A 23041-nucleotide genomic window follows, 5' to 3' on the forward strand; every position below is an offset into this window, starting at 1 on the left:
GCCTGGTTCCCGGGGGTCGACCGGAGCTCTTCACCCCACACTGAGTTGACGCATGTCATCTTGCTGCCGAGGAGCATAAGACCCACCTCTCGGGGGAGGAGTGGGCACTCGACGCCTATCATCACGATCGTATCGGTCACCATATTGGTCCCGTCGATTCTCGCGTCCTTCACTCCGCGGAGGCGATCTGGGGCTGTGAGCCGACTGAACCGTATTCGCAGCGACGGATCGACTGTGAATTCTGTTGCGTGACTGCGACACGGCTGAATTCTGATCTCCTGCTGCCCGGAGCAAATCTCTGATCTGCATCAAGCCTCTGCCAGCCTCCGACTGAGAGGGCTGAATGGACTCTGCTATACGGGTTGCAGCTGCTAAATTCTGAATCGGGGTTCGATATACCTGAGTCGGTGGGAAGAGTTGACGTCGATTGGAGTCGGGTACTCGTTGCCGCGCGCGCTCGTCGAGTGCTCGCTGAAGGTTCTCCAGACGAGCGCGTTCAGCCAAGTTGGCCAAACGTGCCTCCTCCAAGGCGCGAGCCTCGGGGGTTTCTCCCGCGATGGGAGTATGCAGGGCATCCATGTTCCTGCGGCGAAGTTCTTCCCTTTGCAGGGAATTAAGTGGCTCAGGTTGGTACTCTTCATGGACTTGTGCGGGGTCGCCTCCATCGTCTACCCCGTCCTCACGGGGGAAACCGGGAGGGCTGCGAGGTCCATTGACCATCAACACTTCTGCCGCTGGATCACTGCTATCGCACTCAGATGCAGTCTCTACGGAGCCAGTCGACAGATCGAACAGGCCGTAGAGGGACTCGTCGGGCTCGATTGCCGCAACTTGGGTGGTAGCCGTCTGGCGAGCCATCGCGTGCCGCACCCACCGCTGGAGCCTCGACCGACTAGAGCGCTTGCGCTGGCGAGAGACAGGGAGGGTGGACGATAGGGGAGTCGACCGATATGGAGTCGACGGTTGCCGCAGCAGAACGCCGCGGACACATGTGCGAAAATGCGTCGCACCGCGGACGGGGAGCGCATCAACGTCGAGTGGAGCTTCCTGGAGCCAAGCGGAGTCATCGGCGATGAAGGTGAGAGCGCCGAGACGGATCTCGCGGCCCTCGACCAAAACTCCACCAGCAACCATGATGAAAGTAATCGGAAAAACTGCAACTTCTCCAAAAATCACTAAGACACCTGCCCCACGATGGGCGCCAACTGTCGTGGTTCTAAGTCTGACAGTAGAGTGGGGGTAGGTATGGAGAGGCAAGGTCCTAGCTATGGAACAGTTGTAAACACCAAGGATGTACGAGTTCAGGCCCTTCTCGGAGGAAGTAACAGCCCTACGTCTTGGAGCTCGGAGGCGGTCGAGTGAATTATATGTGTATGGATTACAGGGGTGCGAACCCTTGACACTGAGGAGGGGGGTGGCTTATATAGTGTATGCCAGACCCCTCCGGCCCTCAGTAATGCAGGGTTTAAAGTACATTAAGTCTAGGCGTTACTGGTAACGCCTTACATAAAGTGTCCTAAATGCCATAAAGACTACTTAATTACAGACCGTTACGCTGCAGAGTGGTTCTTGATCTCCTGGTGGTCGAGTGAGTCTTCATGGTCGAGTCCTTCGAGTCCGTCGAGTGAAGTCTCTCTTGGTCGAATGGAAGGTAGTTTCTTCTGAGGGTGTCCTTGGGTAGGGTACTTAGATTAGGTCTATGACCCTACCCTAGGTACATGACTTCATCAAGCAGGAAGTAGGGTTTTACCTCCATCGAGAGGGCCCGAACCTGGGTAAACATTTGTATCACTTACTTCTTGTTACCATCAGCCTCGACGCACAGATCGGGACCCCCTACCCAAGATCCGCCGGTTTTGACACCGACGGGGCCCTCGGAGCTTTCTTGACTTGCACTCCAGGCTCTCCGGAACAGATTTGTTCCAAAAATAACGCTCCCGATGGTTTCATTCCGTTTGGACTCCGTTTGATATTCCTTTTCTTTGAAATACTGAAATAGGCAAAAAAACAGCAATATGGGCTGGGCCTCCGGTTAGTAGGTTAGTCCCAAAAATAATATAAATGTGTAAAATAAAGCCCATAAACATCCAAAAGAGGTAATATAATAGCATGGAACATTCAAAATTTATAGATACGTTGGAGACGTATCAATGGCATTTTGTACTGTTTAAGTGACGCATCTTTGTGATTTTTTTAGTGTGGAGGTTAAGTCTTATTTTTGCACTGAAGTCTTATACACTAGTTGATCTGAAAACTTTTTCTAGTTCACTACGAGTTGTTGCTCAAAACTGGGACTTCTTTTATTTTTATCTGTGCCAACCTAAGTTAGGCCTTTATAGTTTTTGTACTCTATTTTTAGTGTACTTATGGTTTAGTGATGTGGGTACTGAGTTGTAATTTCATACAGCATAAGGTTTTGAAAATTGGTGTCACAGTGGTGTGTGGATGTAGTGTGACTGGTGAGGGAGTCCTGGACTAGGGGGTGTCCGGACAGCCAGACTATCATCGTCCGCCGGACTCCAAGACTACGAAGATACAAGATTGAAGACTTTGTCCCATGTCCGGATGGGACTTTCCTTGGCGTGGAAGGCAAGCTTGGCGATACGGATATGTAGATCTCCTATCATTGTAACCGACTCTGTGTAACCCTAGCCCTCTCCGGTGTCTATATAAACCGGAGGGCTTTAGTCCGTAGGACACAACATACATTACAACAATCATACCATAGGCTAGCTTCTAGGGTTTAGCCTCCTTGATCTCGTGGTAGATCCACTCTTGTACTACCCATATCATCAATATTAATCAAGCAGGACGTAGGGTTTTACCTCCATCAAGAGGGCCCGAACCTGGGTAAAACATCGTGTCCCTTGTCTCCTGTTACCATCCGCCTAGACGCACAGTTTGGGACCCCCTACCCGAGATCCGCCGATTTTGACACCGACATTGGTGCTTTCATTGAGAGTTCCTATGTGTCGTCACCGATAGGCTCGATGGCTTCTTCAATCAACAACGCTGTCCAGGGTGAGACTTTTCTCCCCGGACAGATCTTCGTATTCGGCGGCTTCGCACTGCGGGCTAATTCACTGGGCCATCTGGAGCAGATCGAAAGCTACGCCCCTGGCCGTCAGGTCAGGTTCGGGAGCCTAAACTTCACAGCCGACATCCACGGGGACTTGATCTTCGATGGGCTCGAGCCACAGCCAAGCGTGTCGCACTGTCACGATGGGCATGATCTAGCTCTGCCGCCGAATAGTGCCTTGGTGGCCGCACAAGAATCCGCTCCGGCCCTTAATCCGGAGCCGGTCGCCCAGATCGAGGACCGGTGGTTGGACACCGCCTCGGGGGCTGCAACTTCCACGGCGATGGAGCCGAACACTAACCTTGTCCCTTGCGAAACTTGTGACTCCAAGGTGCCGGACTCCCCACCAGACTCCGGACCTCCCGCGCCCCTGCCAATCGAATCTGATTGGGCGCCAGTTATGGAATTCACCGCCACGGACATCTTCCAACACTCGCCTTTTGGCGACATCCTAAATTCGCTAAAACATCTCTCGCTATCCGGAGAGACCTGGCCGGACTATGGCCAGGACGGTTGGGATACGGACGACGAAGAAATTCAAAGCCCACCCACCACCCACTTTGTAGCCACTGTCGACGATCTAACAGACATGCTAGACTACGACTCCGAGGACATCAACGGTATGGACGACGATACCGGAGACGAACAAGAACCAGCGCCTACAGGGCACTGGAAGACCACCTCGTCATATGACATATACATGGTGGACACCCCAAAAGAGGGGGACGGCGAAGAAGCAGCGGAGGCAGATTCCTCAAAGAAACAGCCCAAGCGCCGACGTCAGCGGCGCCGCTCTAAATCCCGCCACAGCAAGAATGGAGATTCAGGCACAGGAGATAATAATACCCCAGAGAGTGCCGAAGATAATCCCCTCCAGCAAGATTCAGTGCAGGAGGATGCAGAAGCAAGCCCTCACGAGAGGGCGGCAGACGAAGAGGTCGAGGATGATAATTATATACCTCCCTCCGAAGACGTGGCAAGCCTCAACGACGACGAATTCGTCGTGCCCGAGGATCCCGTCGAACAAGAGCGTTTTAAACGCAGGCTTATCGCCACGGCAAATAGCCTAAAGAAAAAGCAGCAATAGCTTCAAGCTGATCAGGACCTGCTGGCCGATCGATGGACCGAGGTCCTCGCGGCCGAAGAGTATGAACTCGAACGCCCCTCCAAAAGCTACCCAAGATGCAAGTTGCTCCCCCGATTAGAGGAGGAAACATACATACCTTCATCGCCAGCGCACAATACGGCCGACCGACCACCTCGTGGCCGAGACAGAGAGGCATCTAGGCCCTCCACCAAGACCGTACCCCGGCATCGCTCCAAAAGTACGAAGCCAAGAGGGAACGAGCCGGACTTGCGAGATATATTGGAGGACAAAGCAAGGCAATCCAGATCCATCTATGGATCACATGGGCGCCCCACGACCCATGACGAATACCGTCGTGCCAGATACAATAACTCCGGCCGGGCCGAACACAGCAGACAACGCTCTCTCGAGCTACGTCGTGATATTGCTCAATATAGAGGTGCCGCACACCCGCTATGCTTCACTGACGAAGTAATGGATCATCAAATCCCTGAAGGGTTTAAACCCGTAAACATTGAATCTTACGATGGCACAACAGACCCCGCGGTTTGGATCGAAGATTATCTCCTTCACATCCATATGGCCCGCGGCGACGATCTCCACGCCATCAAGTATCTCCCACTCAAGCTTAAAGGACCAGCTCGGCATTGGCTTAACAGCTTTCCCGCAGAGTCAATTGGGTGTTGGGAAGACCTGGAAGCCGCATTCCTCGACAACTTCCAGGGCACATATGTGCGACCACCAGACGCCGATGACCTAAGCCACATAATTCAACAGCCAGACGAATCGGCCAGACAATTCTGGACACGGTTCCTTACAAAGAAAAATCAAATCATCAACTGTCCGGATGCAGAGGCCCTCGCAGCCTTCAAGCATAACATCCGCGACGAGTGGCTAGCCCGGCACCTAGGACAGGAAAAGCCGAAATCCATGGCAGCCCTCACATCATTAATGACCCGCTTCTGTGCGGGAGAGGATAGCTGGCTAGCTCGCAGCAACAACCTCAGTAAAAATTCTGGCAGTCCGGATACCAAGGACCACAATGGCAGGTCGCGTCGAAGCAAAAATAAACGCCACATTAACGACGACGACAAGGAGGATACGGCAGTCAACGCCGGATTCCGAGGCTCTAAACCCGGTCAGCGGAAGAAGCCATTCAAAAGAACCACTCCGTGTCCGTCCAATTTGGACCGAATACTCGACCGCTTATGCCAGATACATGACACCCCTGAAAAGCCAACTAATCACACCAACAGAGATTATTGGGTGTTCAAGCAGGCAGGCAAGTTAATTGCCGAAAATAATGACAAGGGGCTGCACAGCGACGATGAGGAAGAGACCCGACCGCCGAACAATAGAGGACAGAAGGGTTTTCCCCCACAAGTGCGGACGGTGAACATGATATACGCAACCCATATACCCAAGAGGGAGCGAAAGCGTGCACTAAGGGACGTATATGCGATGGAGCCAGTCGCCCCTAAGTTCAATCCATGGTCCTCTTGCCCGATCACTTTTGATCGAAGAGATCATCCGACCAGTATCCGCCATGGCGGATTCGCCGCATTGGTTTTAGACCCAATCGTCGATGGATTTCACCTCACGAGAGTCCTGATGGACGGCGGCAGTAGCCTGAACCTGCTTTATCAGGATACAGTGCGCAAGATGGGCATAGACTCCTCAAGGATTAAACCTACAAAGACGACTTTCAAAGGCGTCATACCAGGTGTTGAGGCCAATTGTACAGGCTCAGTCACACTGGAAGTGGTCTTCGGATCCCCGGACAATTTTTGGAGCGAGGAGTTAATCTTCGACATAGTCCCATTCCGCAGCAGCTATCACGCCCTGCTCGGACGAACCGCGTTTGCAAAGTTCAACGTGGTACCGCATTACGCATACCTCAAGCTCAAGATGCCAGGCCCTCGTGGAGTCATCACGATCAATGGAAATACAGAACACTCCCTCCGAACGGAGGAACACACAGCGGCTCTCGCGGCAGAAGTACAGAGCAGCCTTTTAAGGCAATACTCGAGTCCGGCCGTTAAACGGACGGACACGGCCAAACGCGCCCGGAGCAACATCAACCAAGACCACCTGGCACGTTCCGAGCACGCGTAGCAATGCGGCCCCAACCCCAGCCCTTGCATAATTGCAAGACCAACCCTCCACGTACATCATTACGCTCTGGAGATACCATGGGCCTAGGGGAAGGGGCACGACCACAACAGACCCAGAGTGCAGCTCGACCACACCAGGGGCTCACAAGTGTGTCACTCCTTTTTGTTATTATTTTCTTTCTTTATGTACACAGGACTCCGTTCACCAGAGGCCCTGTCCGGCGGTGAACCCGCCGAATTCACGATGCAACAGCCAGGGAAGAAAGAAGACTGCGATAAACACTCAGGTGGTCTCCATTACGAGCATTAAATTTGATTATATCCACAACTCCGCAGCCCATCCCTGGAGGGGGACATGTTTGATTAGTCCAATCCCTTGCTTACCGCACTATTTGTATCATTCCGCACTCATAGCAGAATTCTTTAAATAAATAATGCAGCATTTTTTGCCTGTTATCGCATTACTTTACACATATGTTCATTAATGACATCTTGCACCCGTATATTATTGGTACGGCCGAATACACGAGGGGCTTATGTTCCCCGCATTATGGTGTGATAAGTCCGAACACTTTCACAAGTGCGGCACCCCGAACTTATAGCATTATATGAATCGGCTCCGAATCATGTCTTGGGTCAATAGTTGGGTTTGCCCGGCTCCCACGTTTTGGCGCCTTACGTTCCGTTCTGTCGGCTAAGGTGGCACTGGGAGAACCACTGCGATTGCGCCCCGGTTGAGCTGGGTGAGCGCCTCAGTGGAGAAAGCTAAAACTGACCGGCATGATAAGGCGAGAGACTGGTCGCTGTTCGAGAGGTCTTTTCGGGTCCCTAAAGACCCATGCCGCTTCAAGCGAAGTACCGGATAATGTCCGACGAAGGCGTGGATAGCGCCCCGAATTCGGTCTTCCGAATACTAGGGGCTTCGCCGAAATTTAAAATTATAGAATTCTATGGCTAAGTGAGAGTGTTCAAGCATTATAAGTCCGGTTGCCTTGTTCGTTGTGTTGAGCGCCTCCCTAGATGGACCCAAAAATGGGAACAAGAGTGCTCAAGTTTATCCCGAACACCCCAGCACTCGTGGCTTGGGGGCTGAAGCCAACGACTTGCCATCTCTCAGATTTTATAAACGGCCGCACAGAAGGTAATATTTTAAATTAAACAAGCGTTGCATAGCGCATATGAACAAAGTTTTCAGCGCACAGGATAATACATAACGAGTTTCACTCAATAGTTACATCTCTGGGGCACTCATCCGCAATATTGCGGGCACCCTTCAGGACAGTCTTATAGTACATTTCGGGCGTACGATACTCCTTGCCCACTGGCGGCGGGTCAGTAAGAAGCTTCTCCGCATCCAGCCTGCCCCAGTGCACCTTTGCGCGGGCAAGGGCCCGACGAGCACCTTCAATACAAGCGGAGCGCTTGATGACATCCACCCAGGGGCACGCATCCACCAGCCGCCGCACGAGGCCGAAGTAGCTCCTAGGCATGGCCTGTCCAGGCCACAGCCGGACTATAAGGCCCTTCATGGCCTCCTCAGCTACCTTGTGGAGTTCGACCAGCTGCTTCAGCTGGTCGCTTGGGGGCACCGGATGGCCGGCCTCAGCATACTGAGACCAGAAGACCTTCTCCGTTGAGCTCCCCTCCTCGCCACGGTAGAATGCGGCAGCATCAGATACACTGCGAGGCAGATCTGCAAACGCCCCTGGAGAGCTCCGAATTCGGGTAAGTGTCAGGTAGTTCACATTAACATGCTTGCTTTGCATGAAAAATGCCTTACCCGCTGCTATTTTCTTCATATCCTCAACCTCCTGAAGGGCCTTGCGGGCCTCGGCCTTGGCGGACTTGGCACTTCCGAGAGCCGAGGCGAGCTCGGACTCTCGAGTCTTTGAGTCGCGCTCCAAACTCTCATGCTTCTCCACGAGAGCCTGGAGCTCTTGCCGCACCTCTGCCACCTGTGCCTCCTGCTTTTCTCGCTCTGCCTGTTCCGCGGCCGCACTGCGTTCGGCCGCGGACACAGCCTCCTTCAGGGCTGCCACCTCGTTTGTGGCCCCTGCAGTACCCGTATTATCCTTGTTAATTTTATTGCAACCGAAATCCTTTTCTGTAAGGTAAAAATTCAAAGTGGTGCTACTCACCTTCTTTGTCCTCGAGCTGCCTCTTGGCATGGCCGAGCTCTCGCTCGGACCGCTCGAGATCTTGCTTTAATGCACCAACCTCCGCAGTCAGTGCGGCAGAGGTCAGCAGCACAGCCTGCAAACCCATATTGACATAATTTATTAGCAACCTGCGAATATCTTTTTAGATCCTCAGTCCGGCATTTCTTTCCGAACACCGAACCGAGCATCAGGGGCTACTGTCTATGCGGTATTACATTACATAATTTTAACTTCTTACCTCAAAGCCTGTTAGAAGGATACTGCAGGCTTCGGTCAGCCCGCTCTTGGCGAGCTGAACCTTCTGGATCACCGCACTCATAACAGTGCGGTGTTCTTCCTCGATGGAAGCGCCTTTGAGCGCCTCCAGCAAGTTGTCCGGTGCCTCCGGTTGGACGGCGGCCACCGGCGTCACGGTCTTGCCCTTCTTGCGAAGGGGCTGCTTGCTGGACTCCGGAACCGCTGCAGGTTCCGGCGTGGAGTCTGGCGCAAAGTCCGGGAGGCTGCCTTGTGGCGCCTCTGGAGCCTCCTCCTGATGGGTCCCTTTCTGGGGTCCCACCTCGGCGTCCTCGTCGGCGCGGGGGGTGGAGGCAGTCGGAAGGGAATCCACATCCGACGGGGCCAACGACCCGCTCGATGAAGCGGGGAGATCATCATCGGCCGGACTGCGGGCAATATGCGGCATTAGTAGGACACTATGTGACACAAAAGAAATTGCAGATCATTCAGGGATCCGGATACTTACGATCTTGCCGGAGGCCTGGCCCTTGAAGGCCACTCCTCGCCGCCAACGTCGGTGTTGGCAGAGCTGTCCGGGGGAATAGTTCTCCCCCTCTTGGACCCTTCGGCCTCCCCTGTTGGGGAAGCCTTCCTTTTTCTCTCTCCCTCCTCCGGGAGAGAGTCTTCTTCCTCCTCCTCGTCTTCAGGGGAGGAGTCCGGCTCGTCGTCGGACGCCTGATAACGGGAACTCTTTCGAGTGCCCGTGGCCACCTTCTTGGCCTTCTTCTCCAGCACCACATGCGGTGTCGGAACCAGCAGCCCCGCTAGACGGGCATCCACTGGGTCTTCTGGCATGGGAGCCGGGCAGATGAGCTGCTCGGCCTTCTTCATCCATTCCTGTCAAAGGAAAAGGGAGATTGAAACCCTCTTAGAATCAATCTATTTACAATAAGTGTCCCGTAAAGGGGTAGAATCACTTACCTCGTCAGCCGGATGCTGCGAGTGAAATCCGCGATCTTCCGTCGCGGATGCGGGGGCTTCGGCACCCTTAAACAGCACCCTCCAGGCACCTTCGTACGTCGTGTTGAAGAGCCCGCTCAGCGCCTGGTGTTGTTCCGGATCAAACTCCCACAGATTGAATGTCCGTTCTTGGCATGGGAGAATCCGGCGAACGAGCATGACTTGGACCACGTCGACAAGCCTGAGCTTCTTGTTCACCAGCTTCTGGATACAGGCTCGGAGTCCCGTCAGCTCCTTCGCATTACCCCACAGCAAGCCCTTCTCTTTCCATGAGGTGAGCTGTGTAGGGATACCAGATCTAAACTCGGGGGTCGCCGCCCACGTAGGGTCGCGCGGCTCGGTGATGTAGAACCACCCCGATTGCCACCCCTTGACGGAGTCCACGAAGGCCCCTTCGAACCAGAGGACGTTGGGCATCTTGCCCAACATGGCGCCTCCGCACTCCGCCTGCGTGCCCTTCACTACCTTCGGCTTGACGTTGAAGGTCTTGAGCCACAAGCCGAAGTGGGGCCGGATGCAGAGGAGGGCCTCGCACACGACGATAAACGCCGAGATGTTGAGGATGAAGTTCGGCGCCAGATCGTGGAAATCCAGGCCGTAGTAGAACATGAGCCCCCGGACAAAGGGGTGAAGTGGAAAGCCCAGTCCGCGGAGGAAGTGGGGAAGGAAAACGACCCTCTCATGGGGCCCGGGGGTAGGGATGAGCTGCCCCTCGTCGGGCAGCCGGTGCGCGATGTCGCCGGAAAGGTATCCGGCGCTGCGCAGCTTTGTGATGTGCTCCTTCTTAACGGTGGAAGCCAACCATTTGCCTCCCCCTCCGGACATGGTCGGAGAAGGTTGAGACGAGATGCACGAACTTGGGCGCTGGAGCTTGAGTGCGCGGAGGTGGATAAGCAAAGGAGGAAGAAGGCATGGGTGAAAAGGTGAATCCTTATCCCTTATATATAGGCGGGCGAAAACTATGCGTCCCACACCAGCCTGGTAAAACTCGCTTATCTCCCAAGCGCCACCATCAATGGCGCGGTTGGGTTACCCACGTCCGTATTGATGAGAATCCCGGAATAAGGGGAACACGATCTCTGCTTCGACAAGACGTGCCAAGGGAACCGCTTCACTAAACGCGCTGATGCGGTAATGAAAAATGATTCAAGTAAAGGCTTGGTAGTGGTGTGACGTCATGCCGCAAAATACGTCAGCAGATTGAGCTTGTGCATATTTTATTCTCTCTACGGTGGAATGTGGAATTTATTTTGCAGAGCCGGACACTATCCTGGTGTTCATGATCTTCTCTGGATTATTCAAAGGAGGAACCCGCCTTGCAATGCCGAACATTATGCGCGCCGGACTTATCGTCATTGAAGCCTGGTTCAGAGGCTACTGAGGGAGTCCTGGACTAGGGGGTGTCCGGACAGCCGGACTATCATCGTCCGCCGGACTCCAAGACTACAATGTCATAAAGGTTTATCCTGTATGTAGTGTCGAATGTGACCACATCACCAAATAACTTGTATTGCATTCTGCTGCTCCCATTAGCCCACATGAGACTTTTAACCTTGATGGACTTGTCAGTCAAAACCACATAGGTGAAGCCAGGGTCAGTAGAACGGATGTCAGCAAACACCTCCAGCGTCTTCCTTACATCATCTACAGCTTGTTCACGACTAATCTTTCCACAAATATTACTAAGAGTCCTTTTCATGAATGGCACCTTCTCAACGCAACCAAAAAAGCTACCAATTATCATATAGACTTCCCCCAGGTTCACAATGTTTTCTCTCTGCTGCTTTAACAAATCCTTGGTGTAAACGTCAATGTGCTAATGAGAAGGCCAGTGCACCTTCTCTCCCATGGTTCACAACCTTTGTCAGGCCGTATTACACTCTTGTCAGTTTGCTGTACATACTTGTGGATTGACTGCTCCAGAGCGATCAACCGGGAGGGACATGATTGCTCTGTTTGGTGGCGCACTGTCTAGACGAAGCCTGAATTTTTTAAATCAAACGCTCATATTCAGTACAGTCATTCCCTATGCAATTTCCTAGAATAACTGCATCAAATCTGTAAGCTAAATTTTTAAGAAAGGAAACTTTTTCCTATGGACATAGAACGCATACTGCATATGAAGTTGCATACATAGTTCTACTAAAACGGACAAAAAAAGTGGTGTGGTTTTTGCTTGACACCTTTTAGACCAGTCAGGGGCCTCTGGATTTGCTTTGTCGGTCAACTGGGCCGACCTCGTCGGAGATGCATCACGCCGACGGCGCAAACCTTCACCCGCTCCACCTGTGGCATCGTCTCCCACCTTCTGAGCGATCCCAGGCCCAACATTTGAATCACCAGTGTCCGAATTTCTGGCCCCGTTCTCTAGCAGGACAAGGAGGGGAAACGGATCTGGCTGTTCAAGGCTTTCATCGAACTCCTCTCAATGGGAACCTGAAAAAAACCATGGCAATCACCAGCACAAAAGGGTAGTTCGTCAGGGCACTAGTGCGTCTGTTGTAGCTTAGCTCATCAAATCCCTATAACAATTTCATATATCTGTACAGACTAACATGTCGACCGCATCAAGCAGGAACTCCATACCGTAGCTTCCATCCCCTGCTTGTCGACGGCGAAGAACTAGCGCCGCCGCAAGCACCCGATGCAGTCGTCGCTATCGGCGTTTTCTCCCAAACCGGGTGGCGGCGAGGGTTTCCAGAATGAACTAGGCCAAGGGAGGGGCAGCCCTTTCTCGCCCTCACACGAGCACGTGTGGTGGCCCGCCGCCCGACAGACGGCTCAGATGTCGTGTACCGTCCTGGGCCCATTATCTGATCCATGGCCCGCCTAAAATGGTGACGTCCTGGTCCACGGCCCAGTGCGCGCTCGCGCGCCGTCCGTTCCGCGGCTACGCTTTGGCCCCACGTCTTCGGCACTATTTCGTACTGTATTCAGCTGTATGCCCGATTTACTGCCGCTCGCACCTGCCACGCCAGCTGGATTTGTTTCCATCCCGAGCCTGAAACTGACGTGCGCGATTTCAGGTGTAGCTGAGCACGGGCGCCAAATCGCCGCTTCCAAAGAAATACTACTTTGTTCTACTCACGGCGTTATAGCAGTAGGGTGTTTGCGCGTGCGAGCATCGGGGTGAGTGTAATTGAGCATCTGTGTTGTAATATGTCGGCATTGGTGCTCGTATTTTCCTAGATTTACTTCAGGCTCTCCGGATTGTGTTATAGGGGTAGATTGTGCGTGGGTGTATTTATAGGAGTGAGTGTATGTGAGCATCTCATTTTACTGTCTTGGCATTGATGTTTGCATTTTCCTGGATTTATTTCATCCTATCTGGTGATATTCATCTAGTGGGAGGAGACGTTCTCACCGACTACAAAGGCACTCGCAGTGACTTCGTTAATCTTAAAATGCAGTGTCGGCTCAGTATCTCAAAAGTTCTTACAATAATAGAATATGTGTACGTGTGTATATGTGAGCATCTACGTTGTGATGTGTTAGAAAAGGCAGCAAGCACAGAAGAAAAACTCTAGCAGTGAACTAAATGAAAAACTAACATATGTCAGCTAGAAAAGCATTGAGGCCAAAGTACTTCAAACGCATGGTAGTAGCTTTCATTCTTTTCAACCTATCTGGTGATAATCGTTCAGTGGGAGGAGATGTTCCCGTCGACTACAAAGGCGCTTGTAGTGACTTCATTGATCTTAAAATATAGTGTCGGCTCAGTATCTCGAAAGTTCTTATAATGATAGAATGTGCGTGCATGCGTTCATAGAAATGATTGTATGTGCGTATATGTGAACATCTGTTTTTTAATGTGCCATAAAAGTTAGCAAACACAATAGAAAAAATCTAGCAATGAACTAAATGGAAAATTAGCACGTGTCAGCTAGGAAAGCATTGGGGCCAAAGTTACTTCAAAGACATGGGAGCAGCCCTAGCTTAGCAGCTTTAATTCTTTTATTATCATATATTCTTTTATATATATGAGACACGCGTGACGTTGGATGGAGCATTACTAGCAATCAACGGCCCTGCAGTTGTCTGACAAGAATTCAAGTATCAGTATAATGATAGGAAGTGCTTTCCTAGGGCTAGTCGTAACAGGGAGTAACATACACTAGTGTCATGCATATGACACTAGCCTATGTTGCTACCTTCATAATAGAGTAACATAGAGGTAGTGTCATAGGTCGTTGTATTAATCAGATTGTAGACTCATCTTGCCTTAGAAACTCTATTGGCTATAAAATGTTGCCATATCATCTATAGCCAACACATAGTCACTTATACAATAAAGTTAGCTATAAGGTTGGTTATAAGGTTAGTACTTTGTCAAATCTTCTCTGTATCTCTTTCCTCACATTTATTGCATCTGTCTTGGAGCACACATATAGCCAAGCTCTTGCATGAGAGCCCACTCACCTTATTTTTTCATGTCTCTCTTCTTCACATAGGCAAAATTGACATGTAAGCAAGCTATAAGACCACTATTATACTTGCTCTTATGTTACTCTAAACACTTCTCTCCTCATTAACTACATGCCACATAGTCAAACTTATATTAAGGCGTGTTATGTTACTAGCTAAGTTATTCCCACTATGGAACTTGGTGTTTAGTTCCATTAATACTATGTAGGCCAATATTCCCGTGATCGGGAGGGGAGCAAAATTGACTCCTTCACTCCACTGGTAGTGCAATCAGTCAATCATACATGTTCCCTCAAGTTCATTGGCAAACACATACTCCAAGGTCCAAAATACCCAGAGTTCTTACATATAAATCTTAAAAGGTTTCTGACCATAAGTACATCTAATGCTCGATGATTTGATCTCAGTTACAGTTACATAGATTCAAAAATATATAAATTAATTATACAGATGAACATGGATGTGCAACTCAACAAGGACTCTTGTCTCCACAGGTGTGGATATAATTACTAGCATGCCGAAGGCTCTCGAGGGGGTATTTTGGTACATTACTATTCAACGGTCCACTATAGGATGATCATGGGATACTTATCAGGCTCTAAAATGAACTGGAGAAATAAAAGTCCCTTGGATGTTCATTAAACTCTCAAGGATGAAGGAGCTGGTGCAGCTACGAGGCATTGGCCATCTGGGGAATCAACAAGGAACTAATGAAATGACCTGCAAAGGAATAGCTGTTAACTGGATGAATAAATACTGGAAACTGAATTTACATCTCAACGAGGAAAAGATAAAGGTTTACCTCAGTGACAAATGCTTGATGAATTCAAGGAGCTGGTGAGGTGGTCTTGGTATCCACGTTATTTACATCACCACAGAGAGAAGGGAATGAAGGGATGGATTTCAGGATCAACTTCCTGCCGCTCTTGCAGATTGGAGACAACCCGGTACCAATGCGCGGGGGAGATACCCTCTTTTTATTCGGTGACACCACCTTAACAGAAGTTTGAGGAGATAACCCTCCTTTCAGGCTGTCTGATGTACCCACCCCAAACATAATTTCTGCATAGTTTTCAAATGGGGAGAGCAGAGTGTCCGTCTTCAGAGGAGCTTGAGAGTTGCATAGTCGAGAAGGATGTCCGAGGGCCTTTGTCGTAGACCGTGGCCTCTTAGAGCTTGAAGGTGGACGAGAAGCCAAGGGTCTGAAGAATAGAAAATTGCCTCAAAGCTCGGTATTTTACCTAACAGTAGGTTCACATTTCATGGTAACATATGTGCAAAACCACAAAGGTGTGACTCACAAACCTGACATCCATAGCTGAAGGTGTTGTCAGTACATTCTCAGCAGGAGCTGGATTAGCAGCTGGGCAGATAACGAGCTGATTATTATCATCTTCCTTTTTTTCTTCCTTCACACAAGCACTATTTTCCTCATTTCCCTGCTTAGCTTCCTCAATGCTTAACGGTCCGAGTCCTTCAATGAATAAAAGGACCATCAAAAGCTGGTAGATACTGATGGCTAGTAACAAAATTTCAAGACTTAAACCTCCCAACCTTCTACTCCCTCCGTTCCTAAATATTTGTCTTTCTAGAGATTTCAACAAGTGACTACATACGGAGCAAAAAGAGTGAATCTACAATCTAAAATATGTCTATATACATCCGTATGTAGTAGTTCATTTGAAATCACTAAAAAGACAATTATTTAGGAACAGAGGGAGTACTTAACAGTGATGGCTAGCACCAAAATTCCAGTGAACTATACAGAAAGATATGTCACAGTCACATAAGTACCAAAACTTTGGTTCCACCAAGATGATTATCCCTTTTCTTTTATCATTGGCCTATTTGGTGCTATTGCATTTAAAAAGAAGGAAATGACGTCTTACTTCACACAAATTAAGATCACCCGTTCACAAGCTAATCATCAGATGTCTTGCCTGTATATTTTCATTTCGAAAAGTTGCAGAAGCACACCAATAATGATGTGGTAGTATGGGTGTGATTGTGGTTAGAAGGAAATGATGGCTGGCATAGCCTCTAACAGAAACAGGTTATATTTACAGCAGGCAATGGTCCAAACTAAAACTAAAGCAGCGTAGCAGGCTACTAAACTTATCACATGATTCGGAAAAAAAAACTACACTCATCATATCGTTCCTACAAAACATTGTTAATAGAGCACATTTCAAAGAGAGTAACATGTACTGACAAATCAAAGAACACTTGTTGGGTATGTTTTGTACTTTGGTTTATCTGAAGCAAGTGATGTCAACCTAAAGGCTAAAGATGAAACTATGCGCTGTGATGCATGCAGAAGTTTGCAGATTTATAAGATAAGTGTATATAAAAACAGATAAAAGGAGCTCACCCTCCCTTCTACCAAAAGCATTCTTGCATCCCTCGCATCTGCAACTTATGGAGCATCCCACGCCACCCTTGATGAAGAGTACAGTAAGACAAATTCAGGTAGGCTAACCAGCTAGGTAAAAAATATTAAACCATATAAGAGTATGTACCTGATAGCATTCACAGTACTTTTTTAGACACGATGACTTCTTACAGTTGCAGCCCCTTTTGTGACGAGCCGAGGCAGGAGTTTTGTTAGGGTATTCCTACAATGTTGGACAAATGGTATGAGTGATGGTGAAGGGAAAGAAAGTTAAATATGAAAGAATGGTTCTTACCCCTAATTCCTGACCAGGCTCAGATGTGCGAATCACTTTAGGAGCAAATGCTAGTGGATTACGAGATTCAATCTGCTCTCGAGTAGATAGAACTATCTCCATGTTGCTAGGCTTATTCAGACAGCCTTGACATGAACAGGGTTCTGAACAAAAGACTCCAGCATGAAAACACTCACAGTAACTGCATGAGAATTAGCCAAGTCATCAATACATCAGATAGAAAAGAATGCATCATCTAAATTTGTCTGTGTTTTCAGCAACTTTTGGCAACAAAAATAATTAAAAAATCAAACTGATTTGTTAACAAAAGAAGTATAGTTTAACCAGTCAAACCAAATTTATTGCAAGTAATAATATCTGCAGTTCTTGATGTGCATATCTAAAAGAAGAAAAAGAGAAGTCTCACACAGACATGGACATTTCAAGTACTGTTTCTATCTATACTTAAGTATATTTTAGCACCCCCCCTTTATGGTCGTATTCTTGGGAGGCATACCTTGCTACCTCACTAGCGGTGTGGTGCTATGGCAGCAAGTTCATTATGCATATGACCACAGTAGCTGATAGCTCAACTAACAACCCATACCAGATATCTTCATTTAAATTCCTCTAAATCCTAAGTCAGTTGCACTGTACCCTTAGAACGTTTTACACCACTAGTTTTAAGTCTTACACAGTTAGTGATGAAAGACCAAAATGGTCTTCATTAAAGTATATAGGGGTGACTAGAAGACCTGATGTGGTGATACAGTGAGTGTGACTGTGTATTAGCCAAGTGCACCACAGCTTTCTGTTTTAGGCTTTGCTCATATTGAATTATGCCAATTATTATGTCATCAGAAAAGATAGAAGCCTTACAACACGACTAATTATCATGTCAGTATACCACCATCAGTTGCTGTGTAGAACAGGTGAAGGACAGTGAGGCTCAGTCTGTGGTTAATGTGCTTTGCTGTGCTTTTAACTTTTAAGCTGTTGTGAAAAAGTCTACACTCTGCAGTAGAGCAGATTATAAAGTTGAAAGTTATGTTATCCAACAACTGTTATAGTATCCTCGTCTCGTATGTTCTAAAGTACAATGATGTATCCATTTGCAACTGGCTTCTTATGAAAAAAAGCCGCTAACTAAACACCCAAATATCTAAAAGCAATTCAGCCATATTGCATCATGCCAAATAGAACCTTAGATGATGCTGGGACTCAAACCACATGGAGCGCTGGAGACTGAGTCTTCACCAATTTTTGCCATAAATACTACAGTAGTACTCCCACTGTCCCACAATATAAGATTATTTTTCAAGCTATGTTAGGTTGAAAAACGATCTTATATTGTGGGACGGAGGGAGTAATTGTGGGTGTTCCAGGCTGAGTCTTCTATTGGTTTGGAAACAAAAACACCCACCAATATGTTCTTTTTCTGTGGAAACCTTCTATATAAATTGGCAAAATTCCTGACCATATTTCAGTTTTGCAAGATGAAGATCTAAGAAAGAGGCAAGCAAGGTGGATTATTTGGATATTGTAGGTATAAGGTATTAGTATTTTTTAATAAACTAAACTAACTTTTTTCAGCAATAAGATATTTAAAATTATATGACATCTCCAACAATCTGTAGAGTCCAAAATATAGGTCAGGAGCATTTTCCTTTGAGTATCGCACAGGTCAAAACGTGCAACAATTACAGGAAAACAATTTTAGTACAATTCTGACAATAATTCAGTCAAAACAAGCATCAGTAATGTGACCAAACTGGTACACAGAAAAACTGAAAATTTGAAGAGCTGGAGGACCCGCAAGTTCTAACTGTTCAGCTACCTGCCCAGCAGAAAGAAAAAAAAGAATAAACTTATGTGGCCAACTAACAAGGCTATGTTTATCTTTGTGGTACATTATTCTAAATAGGATGATGTAACTACATGAGATTCAAAAACATCTTTGTTCAAGGCATAACAGGAAAATCTTGCTAAAACCTGTAAAGATTACCATAACTAGACTCCGCAGCGAATCAACAAGCACAAAACCTAAAGAAAATGCTGAATATTAACCAGCTCAGAAATGCGGTGATAAATGAGGTAATCATAAGAGGGAGATGACTATAAAAGGAAGCCTAGAGAATCATGTAGAGGCTACAGTGATTTATCTACTGCAAAACTTGGAGCAGCTGATACAGCACGATAACCCTGCACACCTGCATCTTCGACCTCAAGTGCATAAACAGCGCCAGTACATTTAGAGAACCAATATTCAAACTTGTTCGTGTTTGGATTAATCGAGGCATCCAGTAGATTGAAATCAAAGAAAAGATACAAGAGACCTTACAGTTTCAAGCATTTTGACTTCTTACAGCTACAACGCTTGCATGAAGTCCCATCACCATCATCAAACTTGTGTCTGCACAGTAATATTGCATTTCCATGATTTGTCCAATAAAATGGTGCTGGTGACATAAAATGACGGGCATAGACATTGTACCTTTTCTTCTTTGGACTGCCCTGACCAGACTCATCAGCATTTGCAACCACGATTGCCTGAGAGGAATCTTCATTTACAATATTTGGTTCAGCTGTTGAAGAACTGACAGCACAGGGGAAGTTGCTGGCTTGATTTATGGTAGATTGAGCAGCTTGGGGGACTATTTTGTCTGTTGATATTGGGGCAAGGGCATTCAGATGCAAGCCAATACCAGGCAATGCACATGGAGGGGTTCTCACAGGCTTATCACCAGAATTAGTTTTGCATCTGGGGGTAGTTGTATTTGCAGAATGGCGATCTGAGGTCTTCTTGGCAGCTTTGTTAACAGCCCCAGCCTTTTCATTAAAAAGGCAACGCCTGCGCATACCACGCATATTCTGTGACAAGGCCTGCCAGAACAGTAAGAGAAGTTATTCTGCTGTGATAACTGATAAGAACATTGACTCTTCAGCCAGATTAGTGACAGGTAGTAAAAGAACCAGCAATATGCAATGTATGCAAGATTAGATTTATTTAAAAAAATAAAGAGTGCAGAGAGCTAAACCTTAATGCTAAGGTTGTTAAGATATCAACAACAAATTGTCAAAGTGGAAGCAGGATCCAAATAAACTTTCGGTTCTGTTACATTTAATTGTCAATCTTGTAAGATGTAACATCCAGTGTAAATAACCATTATCTCATCCAGTTAGAAAACTAAACACCTAACTATTATTCATCTGTAAGCCAATATGAGGACCATGTCCAAAAAAATCATAGCAGCAAAGAAGATAGAAATATACATACACTTTGGTCGATTGGTATGTGATCACTGGGCTCTTCAACTGCATTACAGATTTGATCATTTGACACTGACTGACTTTGACAAGCACCAGAGAGCAATTGTGGGGTATAATCTGTCGTGGGCCCTTCAACCGTTCCATCCCAGTAAAGATTTGGATCATGTGCAGCATTGTTGATGTAAGAGCCACTTGGCCCATCGGTCAGCAAGGAATTGCCAGAGAACACATTATCAGCGTTTAGTGTCTCGTTCACTAACTGTGTATCTGCCTCACATGGTGGGGCTAATCTCAGCATATCCATACTTGATTCGTGTGTAATCAAGTAATCCCCATCATATGCTGTAAATCCATCCTTTTGTTGTTCACATTGTTGGTTTTCATGAACGATTCTTCCAGGTTGTGATGAGTCAATTTTATCTGGGCCAGTGTGATCAAGGAGGACGCCTTCTAGTTCTATGCTCTCCTGATCTCTAGCAAGATCTTTTTTACCATCAGCACTTTGATTCTTACCACATTCTGAACTGTCACCAACAAACTGGATGGTTTGAGGCAATTTACTTGTAGAGTTTGATCTATTGGCAGAAGAATCAATAGGTCCCTGATTTAGGTGGCAGGTGAAACTGCAATTCTCCGAAACAATGTTTTTGCATTTGATCAACCTAATAGCACTCCCTAATCGAGTTCTGACACTATTAGGAGAGTTTGAATCTTGAGAAAGTTGAACAGAATCATCCCTGGTTAATATGAAAAGACATAGTAGACTTTAAGCCTAAATGGATGAAACTACACGCAGGTTACAAAAATAATACAAATTTACCTTATCAGAAGTTTAGATTCCTTTGGTGGATTGACATGGGGTGAGGCAAAGATTGAAGAAACAGGAGCCAAGTCAGACGACTTGAATAGGTGCACATTATGTGATGAGTCTTGAGGTTTAGGAGGTGGTATAGGAGATAGATTATTGATAAAATTGAAGACGGGGGAGTCCTGCAGGTAGGAAAAATCTTATTAGAAAACAAACTACTGGATTATCTTTCAGAGGATTTGAAAGTGCATATATTCATCTCCTCACAGGTATTAAAGTGAGCTCAGATGCAAGAAAATGTACATGTTATCCAACTTAGTAAGGTTACAAAATCAACAAATGCAGAGGGTAGGCGAATCCTAAATGTACCAATTATGGATCAACCATAGGTTACACTAGCAAACAAACAACTGTCCCTGACATACAGATTATAGACTAGTGTAAATAGGCAAAATAACCCAATGCTGCGGAAGAAAATTAGCATGGAGCACTGGCACAATCAAATCCAAAATTTGTAGACCACTAGCACATCATTATTTAACAGAATTAGGAAAGGCCTGGTGAACAGAGTTCTCGATCACAATCAAATAAAATGAAGGGTGATGAATGTGACGGACATCAGGGCTACAAGTTTCTAGCACCAGGCCAACCGTGCACTGGGATCATCATTTCTTATTGGCACAACCATGTATGCAACTATGCATGATCAAGTAGTACTCCTAATAAAACTCTGTGTCCAAGCTGAAGGCTCCCTAGTTGTAAGTATGAATAGCCGGCAAGAACTTCAATTTCCCATGGATATGCCACCAACAATGGAACTAAATCAACAGGCATTGTTGTAAGGCACGGATCTGAACACCAACTCCCATACTAAACCTCTATTTCTTAACAATGCACGCATCAGAGCATCTAATACTTGAGGAAAATGAAGAGGATAATCAAAGCAAACAATTAAACCCCGGTATCGACAATCAAATCTGTTCATTTGATAAGAATGGGCAAAATCCCCAGGGAGGACGCCCATAACATCATGGGAGACCGCATGATTGTTCAGAAATGAAGTCAAACCCCAGCCCCTCTACCACCAGGAAAGGCCCCTAAATCTCACCAACCCAGCATCCGCAGAGTGCTAACAACATGCCAGAATGAAAACCCTAATCGCACACCAAATGCATCCCCTTGGACCTAACCCACCCAACGAATCCAAGCACCCGGAACCCCCCGGAAACAAGGGGGGAGCCCACCGCGCAACCAAATCCACACATGCGCATCCCCGGACCGGAGGAGCGAACCGGCCGCCGACCCCCGGCACCCAAGCCCGATCCCCCACGAATCGCTCCCCCCTAAATCCCCCAGAAATAATCAGGGCCCGGGCCGAGACGCGGACCTCGAATCCGGCGGCGGCGCCGGCGCGGGGCCTATCGGGCGTGTCCATCTCTTCTTCTTCCTCCTCCTCCGGCTGCGGCGACCCCCCGTGGGATCTCCCGCATCTGCCTCCCCGCCGCCCCCTCTCGCTCGCTCTCTCTACCCTACCCTACCCTACCCTACTCTACCGCCTCCTGCTAGTGACGAGAGGTGATGAGTGGCATGAGCACCACCGGCACCGCTCCGCTGATGATGAAGAATTTTTACTGGGCCTTCGCGTTTGTTTTCTTCGACCTAGCTAGATATACTATGCTGTACCGCGGGTGGGTACTAGTGCCACTGGTCCGTCCGCGTGGTCGGGTGGGTTGCGTTTTGAGCGGGGGGCGCCCATGGGCGGGAACCCCATTTTTTCGCACTGACCGGTGGGGCGCCGCTGTCGGTGGGTCAAGATGAACGTGTTTCGGCTAGGAAAATGGGACGGGAACACGGAACTGGGAGTGTGGGGCACACGACGCTTGGCCAACTGGCAAAACAAAATTATTTACATGCAGTCCGTTTATTTACTTATAATATAATTATGTCACTAACATAGTTTTAATTTTGGCTAAAACCTACCAAGTCAGTTATGTTGTCCAAAAACAAAGTTGCTGGCGCTTGGAAGATACGGCGCCGGCTGGCACCTGTGAATGCGAGGTGGACTCCAGCTGGGACGCACCTGCGAATGTGGGTGGACTCCAGCTGGGACGCACTTGCGAATGCGAAGTGGATTCCAGCTGGGAGATCGAAGGAGGCTTCGATCTGGACCATGATGGCGAGCGCAAGTGGTTCTAAC

General features: G+C 47.9%; 1 protein-coding gene and 1 long non-coding RNA gene across 2 annotated transcripts; both read right to left on the reverse strand.

Annotated features, from left to right (window-relative positions):
- Positions 1-11130: 11130 nt before the first annotated feature.
- Positions 11131-12403, reverse strand: LOC123115705 (uncharacterized). The gene is made up of 3 exons (XR_006456707.1): positions 12262-12403; positions 11859-12111; positions 11131-11657 (listed from the first exon to the last, which is right to left on the reverse strand). It is a non-coding gene; the product is annotated as an uncharacterized lncRNA (long non-coding RNA).
- Positions 12404-14381: 1978 nt separating this feature from the next.
- Positions 14382-22537, reverse strand: LOC123110465 (protein tesmin/TSO1-like CXC 4). The gene is made up of 11 exons (XM_044530990.1): positions 22232-22537; positions 20857-21026; positions 20044-20773; positions 19261-19649; positions 19108-19179; positions 16788-16968; positions 16620-16715; positions 16472-16538; positions 15406-15574; positions 14903-15302; positions 14382-14820 (listed from the first exon to the last, which is right to left on the reverse strand). Exons 1-10 carry the CDS (start codon positions 22277-22279, stop codon positions 14927-14929), a joined length of 2298 nt encoding a protein of 765 aa, XP_044386925.1. The 5' UTR covers positions 22280-22537; the 3' UTR covers positions 14382-14820; positions 14903-14926.
- Positions 22538-23041: the final 504 nt, after the last annotated feature.

Source organism: Triticum aestivum, chromosome 5B, assembly GCF_018294505.1.
Source record: "Triticum aestivum cultivar Chinese Spring chromosome 5B, IWGSC CS RefSeq v2.1, whole genome shotgun sequence".
Classification (NCBI taxonomy): Eukaryota; Viridiplantae; Streptophyta; class Magnoliopsida; order Poales; family Poaceae; genus Triticum; species Triticum aestivum.

What these genes read in the sequence shown, in the direction of transcription:
- LOC123110465 (XM_044530990.1), bottom strand. Translation starts at nt 22,279, where the DNA reads ATGGACACGCCCGATAGGCCCCGCGCCGGCGCCGCCGCCGGATTCGAG. An exon ending in GGCAGTCCAAAGAAGAAAAG is followed by an intron (nt 19,180 to 19,260) that starts GTACAATGTCTA and finishes ATTACTGTGCAG; the next exon opens with ACACAAGTTTGATGATGGTG. An exon ending in TGCTTTTGGTAGAAGGGAGG is followed by an intron (nt 15,575 to 16,471) that starts GTGAGCTCCTTT and finishes TATTCATTGAAG; the next exon opens with GACTCGGACCGTTAAGCATT.